This window comes from Pituophis catenifer, unplaced genomic scaffold, assembly GCF_029215685.1.
Source record: "Pituophis catenifer annectens isolate HBS135680 unplaced genomic scaffold, rPitCat1.0.hap2 SCAF_4, whole genome shotgun sequence".
Classification (NCBI taxonomy): domain Eukaryota; kingdom Metazoa; phylum Chordata; class Lepidosauria; order Squamata; family Colubridae; genus Pituophis; species Pituophis catenifer.
The window spans coordinates 51,026,067-51,053,671 of NW_027256884.1; the positions used below are offsets into that span (position 1 = coordinate 51,026,067).

Sequence of the window (27,605 nt, forward strand, 5' to 3'; positions counted from 1 at the left end):
ACACCCAAGTTGCGAGCCCTCTCTGTGGGGGCCAACGACTCGCCCCCAAAAGTCAGCAATGGTACCAACTGACTATATCGGGATGCCGGAAGCCACAGCCACTCGGTCTTGGATGGGTTGAGTGGGTTGATGGGTTGAGCCTGTTTCTCCCCATCCAGATCCGCACAGCCTCCAGGCACTGGGACATCACATCAAGGGCATCGTTGGGGTGGTCCGGGGTGGAGATGTACAGCTGAGTATCATCAGCGTACAGATGACACTTCATCCCTAAACCACGGATGATCTCACCCAGCAGCTTCACATACATGTTGAACAGAAGGGGCGAGAGAACCGACCCTTGCGGCACCCCACACACAAGGCGCCTCGAGGTCAATCTCTGTCCCCGTCAACATGAACTGCGACCGGTCGGAGAGGAAGGAGGAGAACCATCGCAACACGGTGCCCCCTATCCTCAACCCCTCCAGCATGATACCATGGTCGATGGTATCAAAAACCGCCGAGAGATCTAATAGGACCAGGACAGAGGAACAACCCCTGTCCCAAGCCCTCCAGAAATCATCCACCAACGCGACCAATGCCGTTTCCGTGCTGTGCCCAGGCCTGAAACCCGACTGGAACGAATCTAGATAAACTGTTTCCTCCAGGAACCGGGGAAACTGTCGCGCCACCACACTCTCAACAACCTGAAAAGATACATGAAAAGATATACTTAAATATTTACAATATGTGAGGGAGTGTATTCACTTCTGTGATATACTGTATAACATTAACAATTCTGATATCATTAGTTTTACCATTGATGATTTTGAAGCATTATTTGATAATATGGATGTGGTGCCAATTTCTACTTTAATTCATGTATTTTCTGTTAACTAGCCATTTGACATTTTATCTCTACTACTCTCTATCCTAGTTATACTCAGTACCTTTGGTGCATTGTTTACTCTAGATAATGTGAGAATACTGAGCAGTCCCAATATCTTAATCCCCAGAAATCTGAAAGCTTACATAATCTACTGTTCCATTTGCCATTCCTTGGCCCAGAACACTCCTTCCATTTACAAGGTTTGTTTTGCTTGTTATATAAGATTTAAAAAATTCAAATTAATACAGCAATATTTTATTCAGAGTACAAAAAGCATAACTGACTATCCTTGACCTTGGAACAAGATATAAATTGACTGTATAAGAAATAAATTATATTTTTAAAATTAATAAATGGTTTGGAAACCATTTATTTATTTACAGTGAATTTATTATGTAAGAAAAATATTCCTAGACAGAACTATATGTACAATGAACATGTATTTAATATTTTAAAGAGTAAAATTAAAGTATCTATAGATTATATTCATGCCCAAAGCAATGCTTTTTCACTCTCACTCTATATTTATTAAATTGGATTTATATAGGAACTTTCAGATATCTCTAGTTAAAACATGAAGAGAAATTATCAGGCATATTTCCCATATATTTAGTATGTTCTGATTTGTAAAATGCTTCTGATTTGTAAATTGCTTCTCAATTTATAGAGAAGCTCAGCACCATGAATGAGATTTTGTCTTGAATTTGCTACATATAACGTAAGTCTAATTTCTTTTATAGTTTATATGGCACTTGCCAGTAGTTGACAAAAGATTGATGTCTATTGTAATCACAGTTTGGGCTTTCTGTGCTACAGTAGATAACAGAACACAAGGGACTTCTCAGCAACCAAGCTTCTTACCTTCTTAAAGAATACAGCAGGTGCCATTTCAGCTCCATTTAGGGTTCTTAGGAGGAACATTGGCCAAGAGGATGCATTCATCTGGAATCCTAATTTGACAATAAATATATAGTGGATATGATTTAAGACAAAAGGTAGAGTGGAGATAGGGGTAGAAGCAAAGCATGGTTGATCCATCACCAGTGGAAAGCACTCCTAATACAATCTATAACATTATATCCATTCTTTTTCTCTTGATTTATGACTATTTCATTGTTAGTTATTTCAAAAAATGATCCCTGTAAATCACACTATTGAATTATGTTTCCTTACCCAAAGGAGGCTGAAGCATTCCTCCTTTCTTTTCACACGTTCCAATTTGCTGTATATCAGAGGAATCCACTAGCCTCCAGAAATCATTTTTATTGTCACTTCCATCAAGACGGAGCCTTAATCTAGTACCTGAGATTCCAATAACTGTAGCTATACACACAGAGGTAACATTCCGGGGGTCGTGAGCTTCCAACTTCATACCCACTTTGAAATCATTGCTAGGGGGAATCTTAGACTACAAAAGGAAAGATAACAAAAGGTTTACAATATAGTTTAACAATATAGTAGTTTAGTTTTCTAGATAGTAAAATATGGGGAATTTAATAAATGAGCATTGAATGAACATCTAAAAATGAGCTAGCTGACATCACACTGGTTTCATAATTATACAAATGCATCTTTTAACATTTCAGTAACAAATCAACACATACAATCTGAATTTACTTCATGATATTCATCTCTCTGTGCAATAAGCATTTAATACTACTTTGTATTTTGATACATCAAACAAGGTGATTGTTATTTCCTACCAGATGAAAAGAGGCTGTAACAGTGGTGAAATCTAAAATTTGTTACTACCGATTCTGTGGGCGTGGTTTGGTGGGGGGGGTGTAATGTGGGCATGGCCTTTTTTAAAAAAAACTTTTAAAACCATTTTTTCTACAACCTCTTCGACAAAGAGGTTGTAAAAAAAATGCTTTCAAAAGGCTCTGACGATCCCAGCTGAGTTGCCTGATCGGCAGAGGCTCTTTTTCTTTTAAAAGCCTCTGCCGATCAGGCAACTCAGCTGGGATCGTCAGAGGCTTTTAAAAGTATTTTTTCTACAATCTCTGAAGAGGTTTTTAAAAGCCTTTGACGATCCCAGCTGAGCCGCGCAATCATCAGAGGCTTTTTTTTTTTTTACTTTTAAAAGCATTTTTTCAGCCGAAGAGCTTGTAGAAAAAATGCTTTTAAATTTTTTTTAAAAAAAGCCTCTGGTGATCACGTGGCTCAGCTGGGCATAAGGGGGCAGGGATTTTTGCTACCGGTTCTCCGAACCACCCGCCTCCATCGCTACCGGATCGGGTGATCTGGTCCGAACTGGGAGATTTCACCCCGGGCTGTAAGTCTAACAGTAATGCTTCTTATATTAGTAATTCTTACTAACATGAAGTGCATACTACATTGAATGCTACACTTGTAAGTAAGGCAGTTCGACAGTTTACAAACACATTAATTTTAGGAGTGGTTCTTAATATTTTAAACTATCACCTGTCTGAAACACTGTGAAGGGGCAGCTACAGACCCAGTTTCTTTCAAGTAGTTGTCCCAGTTAAAATATTCTATGAAAAAAATGGAAATATTTAAAAATTAAAACAGCAATATAAATACTACATAAATATACGTCAAGCTATAGGAATGTAAATAGAATCTTAAGGAATTTCCAAAAATGTAAAAATATTTTTCCCAAACATGTTAAAAATAATTATAACAATTGTAAAAAATGCAATTTTTAAATTATCTTTTTAACCTGCACTGAATTTACTTGCTATGTTGTGGCATATAAATTATCAAATTAATTAATTGAAATTATGGTACATGAATGTTATTGTAGTCAGCTTTTTCCCAGAAGATTCTATCTCAAAGAAACAGTGCATTGAATGTGACCTTTTAAATATAGGAAAGTTCTAAAAGTGGGAATTCAAATTAAAGCATGCAAGACAGATGGTTGCCAAGATTCTTCACTTAATATATCCAGCAAAAGTGAGCTCACCATCGCCCTGATAACTGGTTCCGCTATCACTACTCTTAATGTTTGGAAGGTTTCCAAATATCCAATTGCAGTATAAACTGTCTATAATGTTATTTTTTTATCCTGAAGTACAGGACATTCAAGTATTTGAGGAGTGCATGTATATTCCCAATCTTCTCTTCTAAACACTAAACCTTCCAAAACACTTTAATCTGTCCTCAAAAGATTTAATTTTTTTTAGTTCAATGATCCTCCTCACTGCCATTCTTTGAACACTTCTTAAAAGAAGATGCCTAGAACTGGACATACAATAATCAAGATGTGATCTGATCAAAGCATCATGTAGTAGAATTAGTACTTTCTGATTATTTGAAAATTGTACAGGTAGTCCTCACTTTATGATCAGCTGCTTAGCAACAGTTTGAAGTTACAGTGGACCTCCTCAGGACTACTTATGACCCAGATTTGAAGTTCTGTTGGTGTTGTGGTCCACCAGCAGCCTGCGGAGCTGGCAGCAGAGTCAGACAGTGAAGAGGCTGGGGAGGAACATGGGCCAGTCCTGGAGTCGGGAAGGCTCAGACGAGGGCTCTGCATCAGAGGCAGAGATGGGGCCAGGACTATCTGGGAGTTATGCGCGGACTCCGGAGTCTCCTGAGTTGGACATCAGAAAGGCAGAGGAACAGGAGGAGCCTGTTCCTAGTGCGCGTATGCGCAGAGCTGCCAGAAGGCAAGAACAGTTAAAACTAAAAGGATGACTTGGGAGTAAGGCCTGGAGATGATTGGCCCCTCCCATAAGGCTTAAAAGAGGAGCAAAGGCACTTGGGCCCTTTGCACGAAAGCAACGTTGTTAATTCTGTTCCCAATCAGCATCTCTGTTTGATTCTGGACTCCATGTGGCTTTGCCAAGTAGGTTTTTGGCAGCATGTCAAGAGAGATAAAGGTTGATGATTATCTCAAAGGACTTCTCCCGAAGGACTTTTTGCAACTAATTGAGACTCAGCTGTGAATGAACGTAATTCACAGCTGTTGCAATGAAAGAGGTTTTTGGGAATACTCGGTGTTTTAATGACTCAGGAAGCCTAAGTCACAACAGTTGGCTCCCCTCTCCTCCCCACAGTCACATGATTGCATTCTGGGCACTCAACAATAGGCCCTCATTTACAGCTGTTTGCAGTCATGTAAAACCGGTGTTTACTTCTGGTTCCAGCAAAAAATGCCCATTGGAGACAGTGTATTCTCTTAACTACTGCCACATTCGCTTAACTATGACCAGAACAATGGTTGTGAAATCAGGCATAGTCACATGGTGACCCACTTAACAACCACCTTAATTTACAACCATAATTCCAGGCTCAATTATGGCTGTAAATTGAGGACTACCTGTACATGAATAAATTTAGTCTAAATTTACATTTATCTTTTTAGCACTAATTATTTAATATATGATGTTTTGATACTTTATATATTGGAGGAATATTTGTACAGAAATAAAAAGAAACACTGTTTATATATCAATGAGTTAACCTAGTATAACAGCTCAAATATTATATAGTAATAAAATCTGGGTTGAGAGCATTCTGCAGAAAAAGATAAATTTATAAGATTTATCTAGATTTATTCAATGCAGTTATACCCCACAAACAGGGGTGGGTTCTACTTACCTTTACTACCGGTTCGCAACGGGGCCACGCACGCCGGCAATTCAGCCGGGATTGTCAGAGACTTTTAAAAGCATTTTTTTCTACAGCCTCTTCAGCCGAAGAGGTTGCAGAAAAAAAAATACTTTTAAGGGCTTCCGGTTGGTGCCGCCGTCGTCGCTAGATGGTCTTTCAAGACCGCCAGCCCCCCGCCCGTAAAGAGCCGCCTCTACAGCTGAGAGGCGGCTCGAAAAACTCCGTTTCTTTGAGGAAACGTGAGGAGAGCCGGCGAGATCAGGTAGAGCCCCTGTGAAGTCCCCAGATTGTCTTTTTTGCTTCTGGGGAGGAAGCAGGATGAGGCTCCCTATCCAGCTCGCCGAGGCTCCGGACTCCAGGGGAACTCTGCACGTAGCAGAGCCAGACGACGCAACCAACGTAATCAGCGAAAGTCAAAAGATTTATTAAAAATAAACAGGGTGAAATCTGGATCTGGAACTCAAAACTGCAAGTATTTATAATAGCCCTGTGATTGAATTTGAGAATGGAGAAAGAGAAGAGTGAAAGTTTAAAATGGCGTCCGGCTTTAGCGGCTTGAAAAAAGCTGAAAGCGAAAGTGGATTTGCCTGACTGCCTCAGTACGCTACAAAGTATCTAAAGCAACAGCGCTCTCTAGAAGAGAAGGGAAAAGTTTTTTTTCCCCAAAGTGTCTTTATGTTCTTTCTCCCTTAGAGACTTGATTAACTCTGAGAGGATTTTGTGGTGGTAAAGGGAGAGAAGACTTCCTTCTTAAAAAGAGTTTGTCTGCGTGGCAAAATGGCTTCAAAGCCAGACAACAAAGCTGCAGGGGGGGGGGGTTCCCCCACTCATAAGTCACAAGAGCAGTTTTTAAGCTTGCAGACTCAGAGCCAGAGACAGGAGATTGATTTTAAAGACTTGAAGGAATTTATTATTGTGGCTCTGATGAAACAAGATGCGGTTATGGACCAGAAATTTGAAAAATTTCAACAGGAAATTAAGGAGGTGGTTCAAGAAAAGTATGACAAGATGAAGCGAGATATTTTGACAGTTCTGACTGGCTTCTCAGAAGTAATTGTCCGGATTGATAAAAAAGTGGAAGAAATTAGTTTAGAAGTAGAGTCTAAAATGAAGGAAGCTGATTATAAAATTTACAATGTGGATAATAAAATGCAAAGGATTGAAAATGAAGTGACAATGATGCAATTCAAATTTATGGAGTTTGCTGTAAGACTGAGAGGGATAAAGGAAAACAATAGAGATTTGAGAAGGATTTGTGCTGATGCTTTGGCTGTGATGCTAAAGGTTAGCCCTGAAGAGGTTTTGTCCAAAATTGACAGGATTTACAGAGTCAATTCTTGGGTGGCAAGGCAAAGGCAATTGCCCAGAGATGTGGTGATATACTTCACAGATAGAAGAATAAGAAATGACATCTTGCAAAAGTCTTTTGTTTCTACCCTACAAGTGGATGGAAGGGAGATTGCGATTTATAAAGAGCTGCCGCCTAAGATGCTAAAAGACAGAAAGGATTTTGGATTTTTGGTGACTGAACTAAAGAAACAACAAATTCCATTTAGATGGGATGTTCCAATTGGCATAATATTGAGGTATCAAGGAGAAAAATATCGATTAAATACTGTTGAAAAAGCGGAAGAATTTTATCTTAATGTTTTTAAAATTGGCCCAACATCTCCACGTACATCTTCAGTGTTAGGAATACAGGAGAGTGATAAAGAAAAGCAAATTGAACGAGAGACTGAAGTCCAGTGGAAGCAGATGGAGATGGAGCCAATGGAAATACAAGGAACCATAGGGGGCTTTTTGGATGAGCCATTCCCGGATCTTCCTTTAAAGGTTATAGGTGGACCACCTAAAAATACAAGAGAAGTGGCTTTGGATCTTGATCTGATGTCCTACATAGTTAAAGACCAGCGTATAACTCTATCAGCCTACAAACAAATTCCAGAAAAACAACAACAGCAGAGGTCTAAGCCAGTACAAGGCAAGAAAAGAAGCAGGTTCCACAAAACTAGAAAATTTTAGATCAATATCTCTCCTGAATATGGATTATAAAATTTTTGCAAAATTATTAGCCAACAGATTATTGCCAGTTATTCAAGAACTGATTCATGATTAAGCAGGATTTATAGAAGACAGATATATGAAAGACAATGTGAGGCAAATTATAGATTTATTGGACTATCTTGAGAAGAATAAACAGATCCCTGCAGTGCTGGTGTTTTAGGACGTGGAGAAGGCCTGTAATCGAGTGAATTGGAACTTTCTATTATAGATTTTAAGAAAGATGGATTATCTGTACTTTGAAGGGAATAGCCATGAAGCAAGAGGATTATGGAATAATCCCTTATTATGGAATAAGGGCATGTGCACCCTAACATGCTCGATGGAATTAATAATCTAGATGAAAGACTTTATAGAAGATATCATACGGAATATAAATATAAAGTCACTCGGGGGGGGTTATATATAGAAGTACTCTTCAATGATGGGGGCAGATGGCAACTAAAGACATTAAATACACTGTTGGAAGAAGGATTTGATGTGACTGTTTAGATGCTATAAATTATTATATATGGTGGACCTGCGGGAAAGTGGGTGAAACAAAATTGATATGGTATATGGTGTTAGGCTAGGTTACTGATTGTTCAATATTGGAAAAGGGATGTTATGTTTATTATTGAAGAATGGACTCTGAGGTGGCCAGTTTCGCAGAAATGGTGAAGATATCAGCATACATAAAAGACCGGACCCAAGAGACCTATGTATGGGAGTGGAAGAAATGGATAGATCATGTGCAGAATAAATATTAAACTAGGAAGTACCAGATAACTTTTACTTGAATGTTGTGTAGAAATGTATAGTATACAGGGGATAGAATACTAGAATGTCAGGAAGAAATGTATACTACACAGGGGGTAGAGTAGATGGGCGGTAAAGTATTATATAATGTGATTTGGATTTGGATTTCATCCTGGGGAAGCCATGGGGGGAGGGGAGGGTAAGGGAGGGCTAGGGAGGGAAAGGGGGGGGGGAAGGGGGAAAATCTGTAGTTGTAAAACTTTTTCAATAAAAAAAATGCTTTTAAAAGCCTCTGACGATCAGGCAACTCAGCTGGGATCGTCAGAGGCTTTTAAAAGCATTTTTTTTCTACAGCCTTTTCGGCCTAAGAGTGGCCAAAGAGTTTTAAATGCTTTTAAAAGCCTCTGATGATCCCAGCTGAGTCACGCGATCATCAGAGGGTTTTTGTTTTTATTTTTAAAAGCATTTTTTTTGGCTGAAGAGGTTGTAGAAAAAATGCTTTTAAAAGTAAAAAAAAAAGCCTCTAATGATTGTGCAGCCCAGCTGGGCATGGGGGTGGGGGTGGGGGGGATTTTTGCTACCAGTTCTCCGAACCACCTGTTGCCATCGCTACCAGATCGGGTGATCCAGTCCGAACTGGGAGCATTTCACCCCTGCTTCAGATCAGTGGTGAAATCCGGCCGGATGTATCTGGCCCATGCGAACCGGTAGCCCCAGCGTCGGGAGGCTCCGTCTCATCATTACGTTCCATTTTTGATCCTCTGCGCATGCTCAGAAGGCTCTGCACAGAAGAGGCATGAACAGGTAGCGAAGGTAAGTGGAGTTCACCGCTGCTTCAGCAAGACAATTTAGAATTTTGGAGAGTCACTGAAGCAAAAAGCTGATTGGAATATTTGAGAATAATTCTCATTAGAAGAGAATAATTCTAATGCTACGTGAGGACACCAAGTCAAGGAAGACTACCCTAAAGCCACCAAAATCTGCAATAATTTGCATGAAATTTAAGATAGCTTTTTCAGTTCAGTAAGCACAAGGCATTTTATACTCTGTAGACATGCATATATCACTACCAATGGCTTCTGAAAATTTTTAACAAATATGAAAACTACAATCGAAAAGGGCAGATAATTCATGAAAAACAAAACAAAACAACAATAATAATAATATGCTGCCACCTAGTGTTTCTGATGGGTAGGTCTCCTTCAACTGTCCTTAACTCGTGGTGTAATTTTCTTGGCAATTATACCAAAGTTAGATACCAGAATAACTAAGAAGTTTCTTAGCAAGAAGCTGAAGTTCTTCCAGAGTGATTTAAGGTTTATTCAACAATAGAGCATTGACGTTTGTATTGTTTCTAAGCATGCAGTGAACCACAAATGACAACAACTGTATACTGTGCAAATCCACCTCATGGATTTACTCATGGGTAAGCAAATTGTGTGAGAACAAACATTATGTTTTATAATTTCATATTTTGAGAATAGGAAAGGAAATAAATCTCATTCTGCAATCCAGGTAGTCCTTGGGTTACAACCAACCATTCAAAGTTACAATGGCAGTAAACGAGTAGTTCAGTAGTTATGACTGATCCTCGAAATTCCAGCAGTCACAGCACCCATGTGATCACATGATTGCAATCTAGGTGCTTGACAATCAACTCATATTTATAACTGTTGAACTGTCCTGCAGTCACGATTGCAATTTCTGGCTTCCCCACAAGCTTCCCACTAGTAAAGTCAATGAGAAACCTGCAGGGAAGGTCACAAATTGCTCTGATAAGTCTCCCCCACCTATGCACCTCCCCTAGCCCCTCTGCACTTGCACTACATCAGCCACCCATACACCCTCCCCAGCCACTCATTTACTTTCTCCCATTTGGCAACAGCCTGCTGCGCTCACACAATACTGTTCCTGAGTACAGTTCCTGTTCGCACACCTCCTTAGCCACTGAGGCACCCTTTTCCACCAAGCAGCAGCACCCTCGTACACTCTCCTCAAGCTTTGTTGTGCTTGTGTCATACTTCCCTCACTTAATGATGGCACACCAGGAATTGCAAGAATTGCTCTCCTAAGAGATGCAATTATATTTACGACAGTGTCACTTACTCATGGAAATTCTGGTCATTGAGTTGTGCATCTTGCTCTAGCAAGAGGAGTGCAGGCCGGGGACTCACCGGCCAGGGAAGACAGGATTTTGAGGTGCAAAGGAAGAAGGGGCGATCTCCCCCTCTCTCCTCCATCCCACTGCAGGGCCGCCACGGAGCTCACACAGGGCAACACGACCGCTGGCAAAGGGGACCCTGGCAGGCCGGTGGCAGGGGAGGTGCTCTGGAGATCTGGGCCAAGTTGCTGCATGCCAGGTAGGAGCAGCCTGGTAGGGCTGCTGAGAGCAGCACAGGCAGGATGGCGAAGAGCCCCCACGAGACCAGCAGAAGCAGCAGGTGCAGCATGCCCAGCAGCCAGGCAGAAGTGGGGGAAACAAATTCCAATGCGCCGCACAACTTTTATTTATTTATTTATTATTATTCATATTTCTATGCCGCCCAACTCTCCGAGGACTCTGGGCGGCTTACAACAAAGACAATATGAACAATATACAATAAGAGACATTTAAAAAAAACCCGTACACACTGCTCATGGCCGGATCTCGCAAGATCGCAGCGGCGAGATCAACGGCCCCAAGCCTGCTGGAAAAGCCAGGTTTTCACCATTTTCCGGAAGGCCAGTAGGGTGGGAGCAGTCCAGGCCTCAGGAGGTAGCTGATTCCAGAGAGCCTGGGCAGCCACAGAGAAGGCCCTCCCCCATGGACCCGCCAGCCGACATTGTTTAGCTGACGGGACCCGGAGGAGGCCAACTCTGTGGGATCTTACCGGTCACTGGGAGCTATGCGGTAGAAGACGGTCTCGAAGGTAGCCTGGCCCTAAGCCATATAGGGCTTTAAAGGTAATAACCAACATCTTGAATTGTGACCGGAGACTGATAGGAAGCCAGTGCAGCTCATGGAGGATTGGTGTAATGTGGGAGTACCTAGGTGCACCCACAATAGCTCTAGCGGCTGCATTCTGGACCAACTGTAGTCTCCGAACACTTTTCAGGGGTAGTCCCATGTAGAGCGTGTTGCAATAATCCAACCGTGGGGTGACAAGGGCATGAGTGACTGTGAGAAGAGCCTCCCAATCCAAGTAGGGTTGCAATTGGTGTACAAGGCGAATCTGTACAAAGGTCCCCTTAGCCACAGCTGCCAGGTGTTGCTCTAATCTCAGCTGTGGGTCAAGGACACCCAAATTGTGAACCCATTCTGAGGAGGAGAGCTTCTACCCCCCCCCCCAGGGCTAAGAATGGACAATTGACATGGTCCTTGGGAGGCAATACCCACAGCCACTCGGTCTTGTCTGGGTTAAGTCTGAGCCTGTTGACTCCCATCCAGACTCTCACAGCCTCCAGGCACCGGCACATCACATCCACTGCTTCACTGAAATGATGCGGGGTGGAGATATACAGCTGGGTATCATCGGCATACTGCTAATATACCACCCCGCATCGTCGGATGATCACCCCAGCGGTTTCATGTAGATGTTGAATAGAAGGTGAAAAAGGACTGAGCCCTGAGGCACCCCACAAACGAGAGGCCTAGGGGTCAACTTCTGTCCTCCTATCAACATCGACTGAGACCAACCAGAGAGATAAGAGAAAAACCACCATAACACGGTGCCTCACACTCCCAACTCCCTTAGTCGGCCTAGTAGGATACCATGCTCGATGGTGTCGAAAGTTGTTGAGAGGTCAAGTAGCACCATGATAGAGGAATGACCCCCATCACGGGCTCGCCAGAGATCATCCATCAGCGCGACCAAAGCAGTTTCCGTGCTGTAGCCAGGTCTGAAGCCAGATTGAAAAGGGTCCAGATAATCCGTTTCATCCAATGTCCGTAGGAGCTGAAGTGCCACCACTTTCTCTACAACCTTCCCCACAAAGGGTAAGTTGGAGACTGGCCAAAAGTTATTTAATTCTGCTGGGTCCAAGGAAGGCTTCTTGAGGAGGGGCCTTACAATCGCTTCCTTTAATGGTTGCAGAAAAGACCCCTCCCTTAAGGAAGCATTAACTAAAGTCAGGAGCCAGCCTCGTGTCACCTCCCTGCTGGCCGAAACCAGCCAGGAGGGGCACGGGTCCAACAACAAGTGGAGGAACTCATCGCACCCACAGCCTTGTCCACTTCCTCAGGAGTCACAGGCTCAAACTCATCCCACACAATACGACTAAGACCTGCCCTGGTCATCTCAGTTGGAATTGCCCAATCAGAGTCCAGGTCCATTCGAATCTGAGCGACTTTATCCAACAGAAACTGCACAAATTCCTCAGCTCTACCCTGTAAGGACTCCTCCACTCCCCCTACATTAAGGAGAGAGCGAGTCACCCTAAACAGTGTGGTTGGGCGAGAATCAGTGGATGCAATAAGTGCGGAAAAAATGTGAACATTTTGCAACCATATCGCCACTAAATAAGTCCTAATAAAAGCTCTTAAGAGTGTTCAGTAAGATTCAGATTTACTGGTCCTCCAGCGCCGCTCTAGACATCTCTTCTGGCACTTCATCTCCTGGAGCTCCTTGGTAAACCAGGGAGCTTTCCTGGATCCACTGCTCTTGAGAGGTCGCAAAGGCACAATCCGATCCAGTGCCCCAGACGCTGCCTTATACCAGGCAACAACCAGGGTCTCTGCCGGGCTGTGGACAAGGGAGTCAGGTATTCCCCAAGCTCCTTCTGGAACCCTGCAGGGTCCATTAGGCACCTGGGGCGGAACCACTTAATCGGCTCCACCTCCCTGCGATGGGGGAGTGGCGTCCTAAAGTCCAACCTCAGCAGGAAATGATCTGACCATGACAAAGGAGAAACATCTATATCCCTTAATTCCAGATCACGTCTCCACTGCCCCGAGAGAAACACCAAGTCGAGTGTGTGGGTCGGACCCTATGGGTCGGACCCTGAACTATTTGGATCAGGTTCATGGTTGTCATGGAAGCGATGAACTCCTGAGCCACATCTGAGGGTTCGCCAAGTGAGAGTAGGTTAAAGTCCCCCAGCACCATTAGCCTGGGGAACTCCACCGCCAACCCGGCTACTGCCTTTAGTAGCCCAGGTAGGGATGTTGTAATGAAGCTGGGAGGCAGATATGTCAACAACAGACCCAACTGAACCCTTGAGTCCAACCTCAAGAGGAGGGACTCACAACCGCCATTCTCCGGGATCCTGCGAGGGCAAGGAGTCTTACGGACTATGACTGCCACTCCTCCACCCCTTCCCTGGAGTCGCGGCTGATGCAGTATCTGAAACCAGTCTGGGCACATCTCTGAGAGGGGAACAACCCCCTCCTGGCCCAGCCTCGGGGTTAAGGAATGAAGTTGTGGGGAGAGAAAAGTGAGGGGAAAAATAGTCGCCTCCCAAATCTCCAAAGGATGTGGAGTTGAGATTTGGCTAAATGGTCAGTGCGCCATTACCAAATAAAAGCAGACAGGAGGATATTCACTCTTGTTGCTTCTCTCCCTGTCTGTCTCTCTGCCTGTCTTCTCCACCGTGTCTTACCTGACTTCCAGCTCCTGCCATGCCGGGCGAGGGGACAGCAATGGGAGTCCCATCTCACTCCATGCGTCTCGCCTCTCCGCTGCCCTACCCCTCCCCATCTGCCACACCCCCTTGCCGGCCCAGATCAGCAAGCCAGATTTGGGAAGCTGAATGTGGTACTGCCGCCCGGGAGGAGAAGAATGTCAGAAATGGCTCTCTCACAGCGCGTCCTCTCTCTTCTTCTCCCTAATGGCAGCAGTGCGTCCAGCTCACCACTAAGGGGTGTGTGAGCTAGGGTTTGCGGGAATGGCCTCTGCAAGGCCGTTCCGCATGGATGGCAGGGGCGTGTGGGGCATGTTTCCTTCCTTTCCACCTTCGCCCCCCCACCTCATCTTGTGCTGTTTGCATGGGAAGTAACAAAAAAGCTGCTACGATTACTGGAGGCAGTGGCCTGAGCAGCACTGGCAAAGCAGCCAGTCGGCACTCCGGGGCCGAGGTTTAAGGATAAGACCACCAATAATAAGGCCAAGGCCATATTTTGGGGGTCAAAAGAAAATAAGACCCTGTCTTATTTTGTGGGAAACAGGTTATGTCATAATATATTTGTGTGTACACAAATGTACAGGCTGAGCTGGCAAAGAGATAGTTCAGGACAGTATATGTTAATAAAAATCGCCAATATATTGTCTGAAACAGTTGAATGGTATAGTCTTGAACAATAGGTATAGAAATCCCAATATTTTTCTCTGTTAATTTCCATAGCATTGATATGTAAAGAAGCTATATCTATTGGATTGATATTAAGCTCAGCTTGGCATTTATTATCAGTGATAATGACCTCAACTCTTTAATGATAAATCTTGCTTAACTCCATGAAGGCTACCTCTACAGTCTTCCCCACTATTGCAATAACTAACAAATCCAGCTAAGATTGAGGCAAGATGTAGTTCTGATAAGAAGTATTCTAGTAACTTTTGCTGAAGTTCCACACAAAATACTACAACAATAAAGGACCTGTGGCCTGACATAAGGAATCACAACTATGAAAATGCTTGAAGCTGATCGACCTGTACTTACAAGAATGATTAAATGTTAGCATGAAATATACTGGAGAAAAGGATTTATAGGCATAAGTAGTATTCAGACAAAAGCAATGCTAAAATAAAAGACCTAATATTAAAGATTTATTTTATAATCCAGTAAATGGTAACTTTATATAATAATTAACCAAAACTGAAATACTTTCAGATTTAATTAAGTCTGTTGGTTTAAAAGTTTGCTTTTAAAAAGTCTGCATACATCAAAATGTTATCCAACAATTGGTTCCTTGACAGATTGCTGTTGCCATGTCTTTCTTTTTTAATAGACTTGAAATCTAAAATAAACATAATTGTACACATTGCCATATACTTCTATCAATATCATTCTATACATTTATAGAATTCTATTAATATATCATACAGAATTATATTATTCTCAATAGGATTCATTTCTGGGTAAATTGATACAGGATTTGGGCTTAAGTTGGCAACATAAAGAATATTTCAAAATATTTGAAATCTAAATTGATTCTCAATTGAATCTACATTCAGTTAGGTTTATTTCTAAAATGAAATCTGGCAATAAATCTATCAATGCATTGATGTTTAAAAACTCAAAGGGTAATTCAAAAAAGCAAGCACTTTGACAAAACAAAGGCAAATACTTTCAGTAAGTATTATGTAATAAATTATAATCGCAATATGTTCTCTATAATTATAATAGTGATTTCAGCTTAAGCACATTGTGCAAAGTACTAAATACTATTCTACATAATCCTTTTGTATCCAGTGTTATATAGATACCAGGAACACTTGCTAAACAATATGCAGAAAAAATTACCTAATATGACCTTTGGCTTATTAACCAGGCAAAGAAGATTAGAAGATGCTAACACAAAATAGAACAAATACTTTAAAAAGTTATTGAGCAACTCATTGTAGACCATTCATTTAATGCACAACTGATTATCAGATGAAACCTACATGGTTAGAAGAAAAAAGAAGCAATGGCAGTAAGATTACCAGTTCCATTCAAAATCACAGTTGCTGAATAGATGATACAGCTAGTGTGGATAGATATTCTGGCATTGGCAGGATGAAAAAGGGTAGCTATTTCCCTCCCTGGAAATTTCATCTAGCACATTTCTTCACTTGATATTACCGAGCATTTTTTATTTCAACCCAGGAAGATAAATGAGAAAAAGCTTTTTGACATCTATATGTACTGCAGAAGAAACAAGGATGATTACATCTTCCAGTACTATGTTTTTACAGTATGGAAATAATGTAAATAGAATAAGTAGTTAATTCAGACATCATAAGAGGCAGAAGATGACAGATTTTGGATCTCTTACAAGCCAGTGCTTTAATCATAACAAACAGTATTTTAATATATGTAAAGGCTGAATTATCCTATTACTGTAATTGACTCTACGGTACAGACATCAGCGCTAACTATACCGTATTCCCAGAATGTGAGCTCATAGTATATTTTAGAGTATCTTGATTTTGTTAAATAATGAAAGAAATATTTGAACAGAATTATATGCATATGGTACTTTTGTGAGCTTTGTGAGTTTTTATTGATACTCTTGAATATAAGACATGACATTAATATCAAAAACAACTTAGAAGGCTTATCAGATGTTTTAAAATCAGATATTTATGGAAAAAAATTCTATCAAGTTATTAGACCGGTGCAGAACTTCAGAAAAGGCAATTTAAAGCATGTCCAGTAGCTCATGTTGACATTTCCTTAAACCAAATGATTTTTCATTTATCAGCAATAGCTATACAATCCCAGAAAAAGGTACAACTTGTTTAAGCAGCTGCCAACAGTTATTAAATGAAATCATTGCAAAAACTTTCTAGTTTCAAATCCAGTTTGCCTACTATTTATTTGATTGCAAATTAATTTAATAGAACATAATTTAAAGACTTTTGCACATTAAATTTGCGATTTTATGAAAAAGTATTATTTTCTTTCACAAATTAAATTGTATCTAGCATATGCCATTAAATATTTACCCAACCAGTTTTAGTTTTTCCCATGATCTAAACATCAAAATTTGAGTTCAGAAAAAAAGTTGTTTATATCAATACTGTAGCTATTCTGCAAACATCTACATCTCTTTTTCATGAAATTATATTACTAATTGTCAAAAAAATTCCCAGTTTAGGAATTAGGAGTACCCTTAGAATTTATTAAACTCCTGAAAATAAAGTCAAAATTTAAATGTCTGGAAATTGTGACTTCTAGTGTTAATGTTCCCTTTTACTATCTTATTGTTTCAACTTTACCTGTTTTCCCCATGGTTAAAAGTCTGGTCCTCCCTGTCACAATAAAAATACAAATGTTGCCTGAAAAGTTCACTCTTCTGTTTCAGTAGAATTGTTTCCTGTAAAGCAGTAATACAATAGATTAGGAAGAAAGCACACACACACACACACACACACACACACACACACACACACACAGATTTATTGAAGGAATCCTATTATTTCTAACCATACACACACACAGTACACACAAACACACATACACACACACAAGTAGAATTGCATTTATATTAGGATATTATAGTACCGGTAATTATAAGTTCAATGCTAGCACCATTTAACATTACATAGAAATTGACATTATTTGCTTTAGTTTGTTTTTACTTTAGCACATATACAATATTGTTTGTTTGATTTACATCATAAAACAGTTGCAGCAATAAAACTGTAAATCTATCATTTTATTTACTGCACAAGTACATCCAAGATAACTGGTCTTAAGTCAGTTAGATCTCTTTTATTTCTGTTGTTCCACTTAAATAATGATATTTATTGCTCCAACCTTTCTGAAAAGTGCAATCTTGATAAATGATTGAAGGTACATATTTATACCTTTTATCAATAATCAATTAAGTCAAAAACTGATGATGACTAAGGAACAAAATTAAACACCATTTGCCATTTGTCTATATGAAATTTGCTGAAATAGAAATATGAATGCAATAATCCACAACATCTTTTATGGTCTTTATACCTTGAACTAATAATGTTCAGTAATTCTGTATATGTTACTTAGAGATTATTGCTGCTAAATTATATATAACATATTGCAAGATAAAAAGGGATATACTCTAAAATGACCTAACTTGCTGAAACACTAAGGAACATTCATTCATTCACAAATAACAAGTTTTACAGAGTTCAAAGATTCAGATACAAATATAAATTTTCTATATTATTTAATTGTGGTATAAATTATGTACTAATTTAAATTTTTTCAAGAATTGCATATATATGAATACATGAACAAATCCTTGTTCCCAGTCTTATAAAATTGCATAGTACATTTAGAAAACTAAAATCTGATCAAATTAATCCTCATAAAATATTTGAGAATCAGCTAGAATGGTTAAAATATGAAACTTGAAATGTTTAATTTGGTTATTCCGCATACTGGCATAATAAAATGAATAAGAATATTTACTCTTCATGTTGGCACTAACTTTCAACTCTCACACTTATGGATTTTAGGGGAAAAAAATAAATTTTAAATGTCATTTTGACAACCTTTAAAATTGAAATATATTGTATACAGATTGTAATAAAAATCATTATTTCTTCTTAAAAAATGAAATTCCCTAGGATGATCATGTCTGAGCAAATACCGGAGTAAACATTAATGTATTTATGTATTTTAGTTTCAAAAGTTCACGTGCAAAAATGCTAACATGAGAATATTTGTAAAAATATACAAATATACAAATAATAAAGCATACTTTTCTATGAAATTAAGTTAAGAAATGAAAATCCATTTCAATAAAAGGAAATAGGAGCTACTACAAAAAGCTGTTGAACTCAAACAGATTTCAAAGCTATCTTATAAACTGAAAGGTGATCCAAGTCATCCTCTTTATGAGCAGTCAACTTTAAACCACTTGTGTTTATCTTTCTATTGTTGTTTTTCTAGCCAGCAGCAGATTACACTTGCTCCTGTAATAAAAATTCCAGTTCAATAGTGATTATATCTCTCTAAGCCACTGAAGTGCTGGAAAAACATAAAAAGAATTCCAGCATTTCAGACAAGTGGATATCTAGACAGAGACAAGATTGTCAACTAACAGAGAAATCCCATCCAAAGGCAAGGGTTGGCGATCAACATTGCCAATAACCTATTTCATAGCCTATAAAATTCAGCCCACAAATTCATCCAGAATTCTAGATCTAATACTGAAGATTAGGAAATCATTTATGTAGCAACTTTCTAAAATAAAGTACAATGGGCAAAAATGTACCTGCCTCATCATATATTGAAGATACAAATTTTCCAAAGATGGGGATTAATTTCTCTTCCAAAGAGAATTTTCCATTTCAGATTCAACATAGAAAAACCACTATTCTGATTTATACTATTATTACAAATCATAATTACATGTCAGTGCATCTACAACACAGCATTAATTATTCATGTTGCTATTTCCTTCCTCTTCTCATTTATTCATTAAAAATCTAATACATTATTAAATACATCTCTTGGGCTTTGTTTACAAATTGCCACAATGTCACATACTGGGGCCATGTATTACCAAGGGTATTTTTACCTTTAATTGCCAGAAGAGAGAACAATTATAAAATGTCAACCTGAAAGTACAATTTTAATCAAATGAATCTATCTCTAATAATATAGAATAACATAGAATAACTGTATCAACTGTTTTGTCTAAATTCAAGATTTCAAAATTAACAAAGAGGAAATTTGACCACTGCTATATTTTAAAGAGCTATGTGCCTTTATATGAGTTAAGTAATTGAGTCAGCTTCATAGTTTTATAAGATAGGATTTATTTTGCCTTATTCCAGGATGATAAATGATTTAAAACTTGTTTTGACTGAGGAATAAAAAGCAAAATACTAGCTAAACTATTAATTTTAAATTTGTAATATTTTAAATTAGTCAATTAACATTTATCACAGTACATGGAAGAAGGAATGCAGGCAAGAAATTTTAATGATAGAAAAATAGGCCTTAAGTATCATTTTTAAAATATGCCGGATTACTACTTTAATTATCAAATGTTATATTTCACATTGGAAGGTGAAGTGGTTATTTATACAATTGACTATAAATTCAACTGCAGCAATTTACAGAAAAATTCATCTCAAGCAAAATGATTTTGGTAATTAGAAAAATTAATGACATTGCTATTTTATTTATTGATATATATATTTTAAAAAAGTTGAAAATATGTGTACCCATAATCTTTTTCCATTCATACAGTTTAGTATTCTAAATTACAGTGATCTTAAAGAACATGATTAGAAGGAGCATTCTTCAGACCAAGAAAAGAAGTAACATTTATTCAGAAGTAGATAACTAAACTGCTTTGTGAATGGTACAATGCACAGAATTTGAACAAACCATACCTGTTCAAATTGCTTTTTTGCCATGATACTCACTGATTTGTAGTGATGAAATCACTTTCTTACCTATGCCTTTCAAAAAGTTACTTTAGAGGGGGATAATTTTGTAAATACATTTACATCAGGGGTGAAATGCTCCCAGTTTGGACCGGATCGGCCGATCCAGTAGCGATGATGGCTGGTAGTTCGGAGAACTGGTAGCAATGGCAGCTGGAGGCTCCTCACCCGCCTTAGCCTCTGCAGCCCACTGGCCCCTCTTGCCCTTCTCTTTCTGAGTGCAGCGCTTCTGCTTGTTGGGCCACTTCCCTGCAGCGCTTCTGCTGGTGCCACCATGCAAGCCTCCCATGAGGAAAAAGAGGGAAAAAGCAAAGCGGCTGGCTGCAGAGCTGCCAGCTTCAGGAAGTGGCCCAACAGGCAGAAGTGACGCGCCCAGAAAGAGATTTGGCCTTGCCCCGCCCTCTCACAACCTGCTCTCCCTTTGCTTTGGGTTGGGGGCTGGGGCCCAGAGACGCACCATTCACTGAAGCCCCGGAGCTGTCACCTGCTCACAGCCTGCCTCAACCGGGTTGGGGACTGCACCATTCCCCGACACCAGCCTTGCTGCAGAGCCACCGCCCACTTGCCCTTCGCCACGCAGCATGTCCTACTCCTTACCTTTCTCGAAGGTAAGCGCCCGAAAGTTACCGGAGCTGCTCTCCTTCTTGAATGTGCCGCCACCATCACTGCCCTGGTCCATGCGCTGGCTGCGCAAATGCACACCATTTATTTCATTCATTCATCAGTGGCAGGTTAGGTGTGCAGTTGCGCAGCCGGCGCATGGACCAGTAAACAGAAATGGCTTTACTAATAAAACACTCTAGGAAAAAAGCCCTTAATTGCAGGGATCAAGCACAGTTCTTACCTTTTCCCACATGCTACATAATAGTTTGAATCGTCATGTACTATTTAAACTAGAAGTGAGAAGGAGTTTTTATATTGCTCTGAGACTAGGATTATTTTTCTGAAGGAGAAACCCAAAATACATTTACATCAGGGGTGAAATGCTCCCGGTTCAGACCGGATAGCCCAATCCGGTAGTGATTGCAGCACGGGGCTCCGCCCACCCACCCGGTTATTATTACTTCCTGGTTTTAACCAGGAAGTAATGTGTTTTGTACCCCATGCACATGCAAAAAAAAAGCAAAAAAAAAAAAAAAAAGGCTCTGACGATCACAGTTGAGCTGTGCGATCATCAGAGCCTTTTTTTTTACCTTTTAAAAGCATTTTTTACAACCTATTTGGCCGAATAGATTGTAAAAAAAAATACTTTTAAAAGTAAAAAAAAAAAGATTGCGCACCACAGCTGATCACCACCCCCACCCCGTGCGCACTGTTCTACTTACCCCATGCCTCCTTTTGGTCTGTATTGTGCGTGCATGCACCTCGCATTTAGTGCGTGGTGTGAGCTGTGCATGTATGCATGGTGTACATTTAGCACGCAGCGTGCATGCGCAGCCAGCAAACCAGTAATAAACTGGTTCAGATTTCACCAGTGATTTACATTTGTTGTTTTCAAAAAGCTCTAGATCGTTCATTTAACCATTTTCATGATAGTGCTTCATATCATGAATAAATTGTAAACTTTTTAAACAATAATTTTCTACATAAAGAGCACCATCAATCCAATCATATAAATTTAGTTAGAATTAAAGCTGCAGTCCTTTGAAACAAATTTCTCTTACAAGCATTTTATATAAGCAAATAAATATTTATAAACTCTGTATAAAATATTTTTATTGCAGAAAAATATAACTACTGAACTAAACATTCCTAGATGTGTTAAAATGAAACAATTTTTAAAGACAAGCTACAATAGACAAAAAAAATGTATCAATTATTGCAGGCCAAATTATAATTTGTATATCCTAAATCTTTAGGATGTTGTTTCCTCTTGTAATACAACTCCTCGTCTTTGTTTATTCTTTAAAAAGTTTTTCACAAACCTAAAATAAAGCCAGGTTTACTTATTACAAGCAGATACTGCAGTTGATGTACCTAAGCAGATGAGTAACTTGAATATAACACTAATAACTCTTACAAGAATGGAATAAATCACCCCTAAATATTTAAAATTCTTGCACTCCAATTGCAGACATTTTAATAGTAACAGTCATTATCCCAATGACATAAACATGCTTTGTTCCATCATAGTTTGATCACTATGTTAAGTACTGAGTTTTAAAATATATTTTCAAACTTTGTCTGAATGAAGATTCTCTTTTGTACCACCTGCAAATGGATAAGCAAGTAAAGGGGGAAAATACAGTAATTAACTCAGGGGTGAAATCTAAAATTTGTTGCTACCGGTTCTGTGGGCGTGGCTTGGGGGGTAATGTGGGCGTGGCCATTTATTTATTTTTTACTTTTAAAACCATTTTTTCTACAACCACTTCGGCTAAGAGGTTGTAAAAAAATGCTTTCAAAAGGCTCTGACGATCCAAACCGAGTTCCCTGATCAGCAGAGGCTTTTTTTAAAAAGCTTCTGCCGATCAGGGAACTCAGCTTGGATTGTCAGAGCATTTAAAAGAAAAAAAGGTTTTTTTTTCTTTTAAATGCTCTGACGATCTGCCAATCTACTCAGCTGGGATTGTCGGAGCATTTAAAAGAAAAAAAAAACCTTTTTTTCTTTTAAATGCTCTGACAATCCAAGCTGAGTTCCCTGAAAGCCTCTGCTGATCAGGGAACTCAGCTTGGATCATCAGAGCATTTAAAAGAAAAAAAACCTTTTTTTCTTTTAAATGCCTTTGACCAGCCGCGCGATCATCAGAGGCTTTTTTTTTTAACTTTTAAAAGCATTTTTTTGGTCGAAGTTGTAGAAAAAATGCTTTTAAAAGTAAAAAAAAAAGCCTCTGATGATTGTGCGGCTCAGCTGGGCATGGGGGGGGGCCCGCGGGGATTTTTGCTACCGGTTCTCTGAACCACCCGCCTCCATTGCTACCGGATCAGGTGATCCGGTCCAAACCGGGAGCATTTCACCCCTGAATTAACTCCATATAACTTATCTTCCCCTCAATCAGCCATGTATACTGTATGCAAACATATATAAGAAAACTGAATGCAACTAAATAGAGCAATTGATTGATGGACATACATGCAAATTCAGTCGAAATATAAAGAAGATACAGAATTATATGAAGTACAGAACGAACAACATGAATTGGATAAAATTATACAAGGGACAGAGGAGAAATTAATTAGTAGGATATATAAATTTTTACTGCAATATAAGATGGAAGAGGAAAAAGTTAAAGATACAATGATCAAATGGGCAAAAAATTTTAATTCTACAATAGAATTGGAGAGATGGGAAACAATGTGGCAAATAAATACAAAATTAACCATGTCTGCAGCATACAAGGAAAACCAGTTGAAGATGTTCTATAGATGGCATCTACCTCTGGCTAGACTTGCAAAGATGTTTCCGAATAAATCTCCAGTATGTTGGAAATATAATAAGAGCTACGGAACATATTACCATCTTTGGTGGACGTGTCCGGCTGCAAAAGAATTCTGGGCTAAGATTAAGAAATGGTTAGAAAAAATAATAGAGTAACCTATAGATGGAAAACCAGAGACATTCTTATTAGGAATATTTACATAAAAATACACCGAAGAAATAAAATATTTGATTTTGCATATTATAACAGCTGCATGCATATCATATGCACAAAATTGGAAAAGGGAAAACATACCAACAGAAGAAGAATTGATTAAAAAAATCCTAGAATGTGCTGAGATGGACAAATTAACAAAAGAGCTCAAAGAAAAGGAAGATACAGAATATTATATAATCTGGAATAAATGGTATAAGTGGCTAGAGACTAGAAATAATGGATAATAAAAATAGGGGTGAATTTGAAAATGGAAAGAATGAATATGATAATGTATTGAATGTATAAAATCAATATGATTAAGAAGTATAATGTAATTAAAAGAGAAAGGGACAAGAAGAAAATGAAATAGTATAAAGGGAATTGGGGGAGAATGTAAAGATTAGAAGATGACCATCACAAAGAGTGTGTGTGTGTGTGTGTGTGTGTGTGTGTGTATGTATATATATATATATATATATATATATATATATATATATATATATATATATATATATATATATATATGCTTGGTGTTTGGCATATTGTGTTATAATAAAAAATTTTAAAAAATTTAAAAAAAGAAAACTGAACGGACTTGGGCAAGTCATATTTGCAGGTCCACAAAAATCAGGTATCTTTTCATCTTGTGTGATTTCTACTCATTTTTCATAGCTAAACTATAGATCAAAGAGTTCATTTCTTTGCATTGATTTGCTTTCTTCTAAACACATTACTACTGGAATATTACAGCAGCAAACTGCATGGATAAGAATAAAGGGAAAGATGCTTTCTTTAACATAGAAATTGCTGCAATAGCAGAATTAATTACTAGTAATTCAACCATTATAGAGCTGGAGGGAATATCAACAGTGAATTAGTTAAGTTCCATAGCCATATTATTTCCTATCCTTTTTAAAAAAAGGTAAAAAAAGCTATTTTTATGCCTTTATCCCAAACATATTGCTTTTACCTTAATGCCATTTTTAATGTATACTTTAATGGGTATAAGCCTCAAAAGTTATTCAAACTTTACAAATTAAATAAAGGTGTTTAGGACCCAAATTTGGAGAGACCATGTTCTTATAGGACTAAAATTTAGAAAAACTGTATCAGTACTTTGATTACAAATGTTTTTAAGTTTTCCCTAAATTCTTTTTAGCAGCTGAAGAGAAATTATAAGGATTAACTGATGTAACTCAGCCACTGTGTACCTACTGGCAAAATAATATGGATTTTCATCTATATTACAATTTTGCTGAAACATGTTGTATTAACCTTACGGAACTTTTACATTTTAAAAACCTTGTTTTTTATTAGATTTAGATTAGAATACTAGATTTTTATTTAAAGTGATTATCCGTACAATCTTACATACTCAAATGTACTCAAGATTTTGTGCAAGGAAAATAAAACATTTTGAGGAGAGACTAGCTACTGTAATTTGCAGACACAAAAAGTGATTCTATGTATTATTACATACAAATATTTCTCCCTCTGTTCAATGGGACTTGCTCCTTGGTAGGTATCTTTTCAGTATTAAAACCATACAGTGTAATGTTTTGCATGCTTACTCAAAAGTAAGCTATCCTAAATTGTATTGTTTGCACCCTTGGTCAAAATTCATAAAGAAAATAGACATAGGTTGAAACTGTTTCTTGGAAGAAATGAATGGGATCAGAAGTCTATTATAGCCATCATACACACAAACCCAAAGTAATAAATTTCCTGAATCTTCCTGTTCCTACACGGAAGAGTATTTCTAGGCTCAAATTTTGCACTAGAGAAGGGTTGTGTTTCTCTGTTAATATACCTTCCACTCGTCCTTAAGGCTCTTTAGGCCAAGGCCAAGCCTTATTGACTTCGGAGAAAGATTGGCCTTCATTTACAAGACGAGAAGTAGCAAACACCGCACCCAACTCATCAGTTACCAGAAGCAAAGAAAGTGCATCTATTCTTTGGGTGACTTTGCCCGACCAAGCAAGATAAAATAGTTGCCGCAGCAGTAGCCGGTCCACGAACAAGTGAGTTTTAGACATCACTCGCATACAATACTGTACTTCATGTCAAAGAAGAGGAACGGGAGGAGAGTCCTCAGCCAGAGGAAGCTACATCTCGAAGAAGTGTGTCCACGTCTACGCTACTGTCAAAGCACATCCAAGCAAGCCAAAAAATAAGCGCCAATTCAAAATGCGCGCGCGCGGGGGTCAAAATAGTGCAGAACTGCCGTGAACAGCTTTAGTCCTTGAGCGTTTAGCCCGAAAAGCTTGGGGAGGGGGACTCGCCTTTGCCCCCTTTCAGTGCCCACGGTTATTCCCGCCCTACTAAAGTGAAATGCTTGTTATGCAGCATGCCCTACAGAAAAGCCAACATCGTTACCAAATTTAGCCAAGGCTAAATGCGACAGCTGTGCTGGCTCAGCTCTGGTCAGGAGGCGTCAGTCGCTCCTCTCCTCCCCTTTCAAATAAAACCGCGCAGCATTCAAAGGCAGAACTGCCGGTCCAGAACCGGCTCTCCGGCCGACCTCCACCTACCGGTAGTACGGCTTTCCAGAGAGCGCGAAAGCGGGAGGGAATGAGACCTGCCATGCCCCCTGGCTAAATGCAGGGGTGAGTTCCCCTCTCGCACCTCCTCCTGCCCCTCCTCAAGGAGGATTGCAACGTTTCCTCTCTTTCTTTCCTTCCTTCACCTTTTGATCATCAGAAAGGTGGAACTGAAGATTTAACTGAGGAAGGGAGAGCGGGATTATAAATCCACTCCGACCCGTTAAAGTAAACAACCAAGGACGAGGGAAGGTAGCGCGCGGCCCAAACTGCCCCAAGACCCAAAGGGAGGGTGCAAAAGGCCGAGAAGAAAGAGGCAACTCGGGAAAACCTGAAGAAGAGACAGTCGCCTAGAAGACTAGTTGGGGGAGGTGGAGGATGAGTATCCGGAACAAGTCACCCCGACCCCGCAAACACCAAATACTTGGCGAGAGGTGGAGGATGACTGCTGATCTGACATCAGCGTTTTTCCCTTCTCTGCTCGCGTTTTAGAATGCGGAACCTGGGAGATCCCGCAGCAGAAAGAGAAGAAAGCGGCGGCGAAGGGGGGAGGCGGCTCCAGCTCAGCCTGCTTTTCTCCCTCTGAAGGCAAAAACGCTCGGAACTCTGGAACCGGAGGCACTCACCGAACTCGAGGAAGCCCCGGACTCGTACCACGCCGGGGGCTCGGCTTGCCCTTCTGTCAGCTGCGCGGTGCCGCCGCCGCTAAGATTCACGCTGTTGCTGCCGCCTCCGCCATGTTCCCGGGGCGTCGCGCATGCCCGGCAATGGCCCTGGGGGCTTCCTGCGCCTTCGTGTCTTGTCTTCGCGGCCCCTGACGAGGGGCGGAGGGGACTGGTGACAATTCAGTCATTGCTGCCACAGTTGCCGTTATGCTAGTGGCTCGCGAGAGCGAGTTGGGGGCTGTTCTCGAGCACGCTGCACCACTCGTCGTGCACTTGCTGTTTATACCGCTGCAATATGCTTCAAGTGGCCGCCGAAACCCCACTGTAGTTGTCCCGAAACGATATAAATGTAGGCTTTCTCTGAATAGAATTGATCTTGAATTGACAGATAATATTGGGTATTTATGTGCTATTGTGTTTTGCAAGTTAGAAAAATGAACGGTGCAAAAATGAAACAATGTGCAAATCGCATTTTTAATCTGTCTGAAATAAATAAACTGTTAAACATGTGA

The 27,605-nt window shown here is 39.7% G+C and overlaps 1 protein-coding gene across 1 annotated transcript in view; it reads right to left on the bottom strand.

The window, feature by feature from the left end:
* Nucleotides 1–27,230, bottom strand: part of SCML2 (Scm polycomb group protein like 2) — a 75,155-nt gene extending 47,925 nt beyond the window's left edge. Inside the window, exons 1-3 of the mRNA XM_070943784.1 lie at nt 27,055–27,230; nt 2,039–2,273; nt 1,727–1,815 (exon numbers count right to left, since the gene is read on the bottom strand). Coding sequence (XP_070799885.1) covers nt 1,727–1,815; nt 2,039–2,237 — 288 coding nt within the window. The 5' untranslated portion in view covers nt 2,238–2,273; nt 27,055–27,230. The remainder of the gene's footprint in view (nt 1–1,726; nt 1,816–2,038; nt 2,274–27,054) is intronic.
* Nucleotides 27,231–27,605: the final 375 nt, after the last annotated feature.